Source organism: Primulina eburnea, chromosome 10 (genome assembly GCF_022965805.1).
Source record: "Primulina eburnea isolate SZY01 chromosome 10, ASM2296580v1, whole genome shotgun sequence".
NCBI classification, from domain to species: Eukaryota; Viridiplantae; Streptophyta; class Magnoliopsida; order Lamiales; family Gesneriaceae; genus Primulina; species Primulina eburnea.
In genome coordinates this window covers 26,696,443-26,705,216 of record NC_133110.1, presented here as the reverse complement: position 1 = coordinate 26,705,216, position 8,774 = coordinate 26,696,443, and the positions used below count along the sequence as shown (strand labels likewise).

At 35.8% G+C, this 8,774-nt stretch overlaps 2 protein-coding genes and 1 long non-coding RNA gene across 5 annotated transcripts; 1 reads left to right on the top strand and 2 right to left on the bottom strand.

Moving 5' to 3' along the window:
• The first annotated feature begins 299 nt into the window (after positions 1-299).
• Positions 300-3,721, top strand: LOC140803238 (vacuolar protein sorting-associated protein 29). Of its 3 annotated transcripts, none has more exons than XM_073158997.1 (4): positions 300-459; positions 971-1,163; positions 1,941-2,078; positions 3,189-3,721. In XM_073158997.1, the coding sequence occupies exons 2-4, from the start codon at positions 1,032-1,034 to the stop codon at positions 3,474-3,476; spliced, it is 558 nt and encodes a 185-aa protein (XP_073015098.1). In that variant the 5' UTR covers positions 300-459; positions 971-1,031; the 3' UTR covers positions 3,477-3,721. The 3 variants fall into 3 exon arrangements, with proteins under 3 accessions (XP_073015098.1, XP_073015100.1, XP_073015099.1); XM_073158999.1 differs by having other exon boundaries at positions 306-459; positions 998-1,163; XM_073158998.1 differs by having other exon boundaries at positions 312-459; positions 953-1,163.
• A 307-nt stretch (positions 3,722-4,028) lies between these two features.
• Positions 4,029-6,087, bottom strand: LOC140803873 (uncharacterized). Its single transcript, XM_073159726.1, has 6 exons — positions 5,924-6,087; positions 5,630-5,732; positions 5,476-5,525; positions 5,088-5,211; positions 4,895-4,993; positions 4,029-4,798 (listed from the first exon to the last, which is right to left on the bottom strand). The coding sequence occupies exons 1-6, from the start codon at positions 5,990-5,992 to the stop codon at positions 4,176-4,178; spliced, it is 1,068 nt and encodes a 355-aa protein (XP_073015827.1). The 5' UTR covers positions 5,993-6,087; the 3' UTR covers positions 4,029-4,175.
• An 810-nt stretch (positions 6,088-6,897) lies between these two features.
• LOC140803872 (uncharacterized) lies at positions 6,898-8,557 on the bottom strand. Its single transcript, XR_012111961.1, has 3 exons — positions 8,285-8,557; positions 8,182-8,204; positions 6,898-7,326 (listed from the first exon to the last, which is right to left on the bottom strand). It is a non-coding gene; the product is annotated as an uncharacterized lncRNA (long non-coding RNA).
• Between the last annotated feature and the right edge of the window lie 217 nt (positions 8,558-8,774).

Below are 8,774 nucleotides of genomic sequence, written 5' to 3'. Positions count from 1 at the left end.
AACTCGACTCAATCGAATATTTATATATATATATATATATATATATATATATATATATAATCGAATAGCTTGTGGGTTATTTGAACAGACACGTACAAAAAAAATCGAGCTCGACTCGATCAAATATTCGAGCTAGATTTGATAAAACTTTAATCGAGTCTTGTTCGAATCACTCTTAATTATTCCCAAATAACTTGACTCGTATTGACCCAATCCCATTTACTCCATTTTTATATTATAATTTGCAAAGGGTTTAATTTTCACATTATAACAAAGCCTAGTTTTGTCGATAGAATAGCGATTTCAACTCATAAATTGTAAGTGCAACATATCACTTTTTCCCACATCCCCACGCTTTTTTGTCTCTGCGAGGAAGACGACCTCAAAACAAACGCCATTCTGCTGAAGAGTCTTCCGCGGGTTCAATTTCATATGTAATACACGAAAAGATAATTTCAGGTTAGATCGCATCTATGAGAAGCAGTAAAATAGCTTTGAAAATCCCTGATTTTCTTGAATTTTTTGGAATCTTTTTGCGCTTCCTATGGGAAGTTTAGAATTTGGGTTTTTATTGTTGTCTGAGCTGTTGTTGAGTGCTGATCATCAAGTATCTGGCAGATTGTTGTGCGTGATTTTGTTGCTTGATATTGTCGTGATGGATATGTTTTTTTCTCTGGGGCAGTTCAGATTCTCAGTTATGCTTTGAAATAATTATCAAAATGTATCGTTTTGATTTTGTTACTCTACTGGTAATTTACACATGTTTGGTCGGTTCGGATTTTCTGGTTACGTGTACATGTGAATTGCATTTACCAATTGAAATAGCTTGTGATTCATTAAAAAACTGTGTTTTTGGAAATGGGAATCCGGACGTCTTTCGAACGGGAGACGTGGGTTGTTTGTAGTACGTGGAAAGTTGATTTCTTTTCTTTATATGAAGTATCTGCTTTAGTTTTTGGGTCTTTTTCAGATTCTGTGCTGTGCAATTTTTTTGGAGGATTAAGGCAGTTTGATAATTCAAAGAGCTAGAGATGGTCCTTGTACTAGCATTGGGTGATTTGCACATACCACACAGGGCTCTTGATCTGCCTGCAAAGTTCAAATCCATGCTTGTTCCAGGAAAGATCCAACATATAATTTGCACGGGCAACTTATGTAGCAAAGTAAGTATATCGGCGATGGCTTGATTAGTTTTCTTGATTCATTGTGATCTATGCTTACTTTATGTGTCTACTGCTATAGGTATATATGCTGAGTAGTGTTCTTTGGTTTGTCTTTTACTTGATATTTTTGTATAGAATCTATAATGCTAGAATTGGCTCATAAATGTAGAACTGAAAGTGAAGCCTGCTCTTTTAAATGAAGAACTAGTTAGCATTTTTGTGTATAGTAACCGAGATTGATTTGTATATTTGTCTGTTGTGAACCAGAAATTATTGCTTAAAAACACTTTTTGAGTGGTTTTAGATTACATTTTTGTGCAGTTGAAGTTCTCATATTCGGTGTCAATAATCTTTTGAGTTACGATTTTAGAATTTTTTTTAAATTTACTTTGTCTCAATGGGCAAGCAATACATTGGATGATGGTATGACTGTTTTGCCTGTTGTGGGGTTTGTTGATGTATACTGCTTTCAGGAGAACATGGAAAATGGGGAAAATTTGAATGGACAGATCATACATAAGACAAATAGTAGAATTTGTAGGTCACTCAAGCTCTTAAAAAGAGAGTTAAGTTAGTAATATCTATGACACAGTTCAGCAGCATTATCGGCTTTCGTGCAGACTTGGGATATTAAGTTGGTCTGTTTTTAGAGTTTTGTATCTCACCAGTTTTTCCTATTGTTTGTATCTGCGTAATCTGCTATCTATGTAATCTGCATTGACCTTGGGTAACTTTCACATTATATGAAGATGCATCATACATCACTGTTATTTGCAGGAGGTTTATGACTACTTGAAAACTGTTTGTCCAGACTTACACATCACTCGGGGAGAATATGATGAGGATCCACGTTATCCTGAGAATAAAACCTTGACCATTGGTCAATTTAAGCTTGGTGTTTGCCATGGTCATCAGGTGTGTTCTCATCCTTTATTGTGTTGTTACATGCTCCACTTCACTCAAAGGACCTACAGAAATTGACGATTGGTCTTTTGAAACTAAGAGTACGGCCAAACCCTTTGCTTTTCATCAGCTTCTTATGTCAAGGCTAAAAGTCTAAACTCAATCAAATTTGTACCAATTTAGCTGTATTTTAGCATGCTATACTTGAAATCCTCAATTTAAAAACTATTTAAGATCAGCATCGGTTTTTTTGAAGAAGTGGGTTCAAAATTCTTGATGCCGATATAATCTTCTTGGCAGTGTTCTAAAAAACGGTAGGCGACTAGGCGGGGCCTAGGCGGTTGTCTAGACGGTTTTTTTAAAAGCTTAAATTCATTAAGTGGTTCATGAGTATTATGTTTGTATATGAAATATATATTATTATAAAATTTAAAATTGTAATAATAAATATATATTAATAAATTTTTATATATGAATCATCCACATCAGTTTACTATTTTACTACAACCGTTGTACAATGAAAATTAAATTTGTTCAACATTTTTTCCAACATAATATATTGATATTAAATTTAAACATCTAACTCTTCTAGTTCATCTTCATATTTTTCCAATACTTCTTCTGTGTCGGATTCAAACTCAAAATCCATGGCTTCTTCCTCCTCTTCATCCGATACAAATTCTTCTTCGTGAAGTTCCAATATTATTCTTTAAAGTATAATTATTATTTATTAATGTTATTATTTTGGTTTTTTTTAAAAGTAGAAATCCGGCTAGGCGGTGATATGCATATATACTATAATTAGGAATATCATAATTTGTTTTTTTTTAAGTGTAAACCGCCTAGGCGGATTTTTTCACGCCAGGCGGTGCCCGGACCGCCGCCGCCGCCTAGGCGGCCGATTAATATGGTGGCGCCTAGAAGTTTCGACTAGGCGGCGGATTAATATGGTGGCGCCTAGAAGTTTCGACTAGCCTAAAATTTGGGCGGTTTTGGACCACCCGCCGCCTAGGCGGTCCTAGGCGGGGATTTTTAGAACACTGCTTCTTGGAATCATAACACAAAACACTGTAAAGCAGGGTAAACACTATAAGCTTATTTCTCATGTAAATTTTCTTGAAGGTTATTCCATGGGGGGACCTCGACTCATTGGCTATGCTCCAAAGGCAACTGGATGTAGACATCCTCGTAACCGGCCACACACACCAGTTCACCGCTTACAAGCATGAGGCAGGAGTGGTTATAAATCCGGGATCTGCAACTGGCGCCTTCAGCAGCATCACTTATGATGTGAACCCGAGCTTTGTTCTCATGGATATTGATGGTCTACGTGTTGTCGTGTACGTTTATGAGCTTATCGATGGAGAGGTGAAGGTTGACAAGATCGATTTCAAGAAGACAGCAGCTTAGACAGTTTCGACGAACGAGTCATATCCATGGAGATTGTTCGTTTTAGCTTTAAACAGCGACTGAAAATCAACTCAATTTGTGTTAGCTGCATCTGGAATGCATTGGTTTCGTTGTTTTGATGGTGGTTATATAACTGTGGGCAACTCTGGTTGATATTTGGGGATGATGGATGAATTCTCTTGACCATAAGTTTGTTGTTTTGCAGCATTTATGTGTGTACACAATAAATTTAAGTTTGCTTTATATCACATACAAGAAATACTAAATTTAAGCATCACCGACCTTTCATTCTTTGAAAACACTTCGCGATATATCTTCACATGATTTACTCCTTACTACGAGTTGATATTCACTACAATTCATTTTTTACGAGAACTAGTGATCACTACTCTTTTAATGTATAGGTAAATATTGAGTATACGCAGTATTCTACAAACCACACGAATCAACTAAACCCACAGAACTCAAGTGAAGGAGCTTTTGGAGGATCAGAATTTGGGAGCACAACCAAGTCAGCTATCCTGTAGTCCCGATTATTCGCAAGTAAAGATAAAATGGAAATCTCTCTCTTTTTTTTAACTCATAAAAGAAAAGAGTCTTCAATACCAAAACAAAATCACTAACAAATAAAAAATATCTTTCTCAACTGGAAAAACAAAAATGAACATAAAAACAGAGTCCCATGACTCAAATTTCTATCTAATGTGTAGTAAACCTATAAACCATAACATGCCTGTACTTCTCCCCTGGATTCACAATCTGCGAGGGGAAGTTCTGATGATTCACAGAATCAGGGAACCCTTGAGTCTCCAGGCAAAAAGCCGCATATTTCTTGTACACAGCTCGGTTTTTGCCCACGGTATCCGGCAGCATGTTACTAGTATAAAACTGAACTCCGGGCTTATCGGTCCACAGCTCCATTTTTCTCCCTGATTTTTTATCGTAAACCATGGCGGCCTTATTGAAATGCTTCCCTCCACCGGTCATATCCAGAGCATAGTTGATGTCGTACCCGTCCGACAGCTGGCTGAACTTGCTCCCGATCGTCCGGGGTTGTAGAAAGTCGTAAGGCGTGCCTTTGACAGGAGAGATTTCGCCGGTGGGGATGAGTTTGTCATCCACCGGGGTTATGCTGGAGGCGTAGAGCTTGATAGTGTGGGAAAGTATGTCGCCGCTGTCGTGGCCAGCGAGATTCCAGTAAGTGTGGGATGCGAGATTGATTGGGGTAGCTTTGATTAGGGGCTTGGCCTGCATCTTTATGCCAAGCTTGTTTGTTCCTATGAACATGTAGGTCACCATCACGGAGAGATCTCCGGGGAATCCTGTTTTCACATTGGAAGCATGAAAATATTATGAGATAAACGGAACTATGATTCTTATAAGATAAATTATAATTGATGGTATCGGTGCAACGTTACCTTGTTCACCATCCTTGCTCTCATAGGTAAGCGTAAGGTGACTATGTTTCACATGCTTGGTCACGGTCCACACGACATCGCTAAATCCTCTAGTCCCGCCTATAAGTACAAGTATATATATCTCAATCGAATCTGGAACATTTATATACTCTTTCAAAGAGATGCAAGATTTATAGATGATTAATTATCTTACCGTGAAGTGTGTTTCCATGATCATTAGCAGGCAATTGGTAGAGTTTGCCATTTAAAGTGAACTGAGCACCTCCGATCCGGTTAGCCACACGGCCAACAAGAGCCCCAAAGTAAGTTGAATCATTCTGCAAAAAACAAAACCAGCATTGCATAATAATAAAAAAAAACAAGTATTAATTACAGGCTAAGAAAAATCAGAAGATGGAAGGTTTTTTCCCAAACATTTAAGCAAATTTAAAAATATTTTTTTATTAGTGGAGAATGGAGAGAGGTTTATCACACGAAAAATATCTAAAGTTCTACGCTTCGATTATACTAAATCGTCCATTTGGATACTCAATCATTTCAATTCCTAGGTGGTCTACACCTGAAATACATGATACACTAACCTTGTATCCATCAACTGAATCAAATCCAAGAACAATATCGTCAAGTTTCCCTGAAAATAAAAAAAAATCCCAGAAATTTAATAAGACAAGATGTTTTTAAATGAAACCATATAAACTAAATATTCTTCAATGTAAAATAAGAAATGTTACCCACCATTCCGATCAGGCACTATCACAGATAGAACAGTGGCCCCGTAGTTGGTGATTTTCACTGAAAAATCACCTTTTTTCAACTCATAAACCCCTATTTCTTCATCGGTAAAGTAGACCCTACCCCTGCGGGCACTGCCTGCAGAGTAGATCTAATGGCTCGGAAAAATTTGAGCCAATTTTTTTTTTTTTTAATACATGGTGGTGGGCCCGGATCACTCATGTGGAGTGATCCGGGCCGTTCTTTTCCCGTACAGGCACTGCCTGTATGGGCAGGGTGAAATAATCCTTCTTCATCACCTTTACACACATTTCCAAACGCTAAACCCAAAATCAACACAGAGAAACAACACAATATTTTATTCATATTCAAAAAATTATTTTATACTGTTTAGGTATAATAAAAACCAAAAAGAAATTAATATAAGGCTTTATCTTGTGATCCTACAATATATGTGTGTGTGTGTGTGTGTGTGTGTGTGTGTGTGTGTGTATATATATATATATATATAGAAGAAGTGAGGATGGGATGATTATGAAATGGATTAGGATGAATCAGAAAAGATTTGATGTGCTTTGAATGCATAATTCTGTTGGGATTAGGATAAATGACTTTTTGTAGATAAATTTTCTCTCACATTTTTCTAACGAAATAGCAATTATGGGTATGAAATAATTAAGTGAATAATGGATAAATTTATGTCCCGGAATAAATGAGGTGCATTCATTCATGAAATTTAATAATTTTTTTAAAAAAATAGACTTATGTGGATAGATTTTTATTGAATCTAATAGAATCTCACATATTGCTAACAGAATTTCATCGACTCTTTGTAGATTGTTTTGTTGTACTTTGTACCTTTAAATATAGGATAAATAACATCTTTATTTTGTATTTATTAATTTATTAATGTAAATAAATTATTTTTATTTAAAAGTTAAATAAGTTTAATCCTTGTATATATGTGTGCGTACGAGTGTGATCGAGTTTATAAAAATAATTTCATTGTACCATAATATAATTTTTTATATATAAAAAGTCATATATCAAACCACATATTTTTAAGAAATTAAACATAAAAATAATTATCTTTTTCTTATGAATATTAACATAAAATATCTATCAAGAATGTTCAAACCCATAAATGCAACAAAACCAAAGTCTTTACACTTTCAAGATAATTTGTTTCTCATAGAATCTTTCTTTGTATCTTCGAAATTTCTCCTTTAGCTTCTGCTGGTTTATCTTCCATAAAATTTGTGGAGGTCCGTGCTCCTGATTAATATTTAGTGACCAAACAATCATGATTTATTAATGTAAACAGCGAAAGCGATTAAAATTTTTCATTTTGGGCCTACAGAAATTTCGACATGACCTATTCGTAAATAGAACATCCCAAAAAAAATCAAAATATCACAAATAATATTTATATACTCGAAATAAAATCATAATATCAATTCACAATCTATAGCCGTACTGGCCAGGACTAAACACATGTAGAGCCGGCAAGGCTCGTTCACACAACTATCAATTCAAAACATCGTAAAAATAACAGTACAGCTACACGTGTCATCTTCTCGGTAAATGTATGACTCCATAATTTAGTGTATATATTATATATGTGAACTCTCAACCATGACTCGACGACTGGGCACCACTACCTGACGCTCCACCAGACGTATCAAATCCTCCTGGATAACCTGATATGGCATCAAAAACAACCACAACATAAAAAGAAACGAGGGGTCGGGCCCCAGTACGACAAACCAATAATATTACGACAAATATAAGGGACATGAAATAAAATCAAGTAAAATGCGATGCAATGCAATGTAATGCAATGCGTGAAAGGTAATAACTGATAAAGGATACCAAATGGAGTCCAAATGATTCGCATCAACAACAGTAACAGTGGCCACCCTTACCAGGAACGTAGCAACGTAACATCAAGTCGCCACTCATCCATGCACGTAGCATCGAGGGTACGGGAGCTACCCGCTCAGCCCTCATGCAAGTCATCAGAAGTGCTCATCCTACCCACCCGCTCCATCGATGACGCAACAACTCGATAGATCAATATCAATATCAATAGCAATCAAAGGAGTCAAGGCTCGAAATGTTATGCACTAATAGTATCAACTCAAATAAATGCATGAATGCAATCACGTATTCACAGAAGCACATAAAACACGCCACAAATCATTACAAAATACTCAACGTCATCTCACGTCATAATAGACGTCGTAATGAAAACAGTTCGTACGTACCTCAACTGACTTTAGTTTACAACAAAATATCTTAAATATTTCTCGAAACTCCAATCATGTGGCAAAATTATTTATTGCACATCAATTTCTATCTTAGTGAAATAATCAAGGAATTTATCGAAGTAATTCAAAAATTCACACTAAATTTCCAGAACTTATAATTTCAATTCACAACATCTTAACGGTGTCCGACTAGCGCATGTACAGCTCAAAAGTCGAAATATCTCAACTTATAAATCTGAAAATCCGAAATTAAGCAAACTAGATTCTGAAAAATTCGATAAATACCTCGAATCGACTCAATAATTCACCTACAATCAATAATACAACATATATCAATTGTTGCAATTCGAATTATTCAAAATACCCAAAATTTAGAAACCCTAAATACCTCAAGACTTCGAAGTAAAGCTCTAGGAAACTTAAACCGAGAGTTTCCTCACAAATTCCGGCGAAAACGAGCGGCAGTTTCCGACGGGTTCAAAAAGTATCGTGAGATTTCGTGCAAAATGGGTATCAATGCGTAGCTTGCAACGAGAGCTATCCGAAAATGTATTTCATTTAATTTTTCGGCGATCGGAGCGACTAGAATCGAAGGTCAAAGCTTCGAAATTGAAAGAAGAAAAATGAAGATTTCGGTGTTGTAGATGGATACGGGGAGAGAGAAAGAGCTTAACATTTATCCTTTTTCTTTTCTTTTTTTTAATTGTTTTATATTATTTACTTAATTAATAAAAACAAATGGGTTGGGCTTACAAATGGGTTGGGCTCTCACATTCTCCCCTACTAATAAAAGATTTCGTCCTCGAAATATAGCATACACAGTATTTATACAAAAGTGGTTTATAAACATTTACCACTGATAATACATAGGGAAATCA

What these genes read in the sequence shown, in the direction of transcription:
- LOC140803238 (XM_073158997.1), top strand. Translation starts at nt 1,032, where the DNA reads ATGGTCCTTGTACTAGCATTGGGTGATTTGCACATACCACACAGGGCT. An exon ending in CGGGCAACTTATGTAGCAAA is followed by an intron (nt 1,164 to 1,940) that starts GTAAGTATATCG and finishes TGTTATTTGCAG; the next exon opens with GAGGTTTATGACTACTTGAA. An exon ending in GTGTTTGCCATGGTCATCAG is followed by an intron (nt 2,079 to 3,188) that starts GTGTGTTCTCAT and finishes ATTTTCTTGAAG; the next exon opens with GTTATTCCATGGGGGGACCT.
- LOC140803873 (XM_073159726.1), bottom strand. Translation starts at nt 5,992, where the DNA reads ATGAATAAAATATTGTGTTGTTTCTCTGTGTTGATTTTGGGTTTAGCG. An exon ending in GATAGTGCCTGATCGGAATG is followed by an intron (nt 5,526 to 5,629) that starts GTGGGTAACATT and finishes TTTTATTTTCAG; the next exon opens with GGAAACTTGACGATATTGTT. An exon ending in GAGCAAGGATGGTGAACAAG is followed by an intron (nt 4,799 to 4,894) that starts GTAACGTTGCAC and finishes ATGTGAAAACAG; the next exon opens with GATTCCCCGGAGATCTCTCC.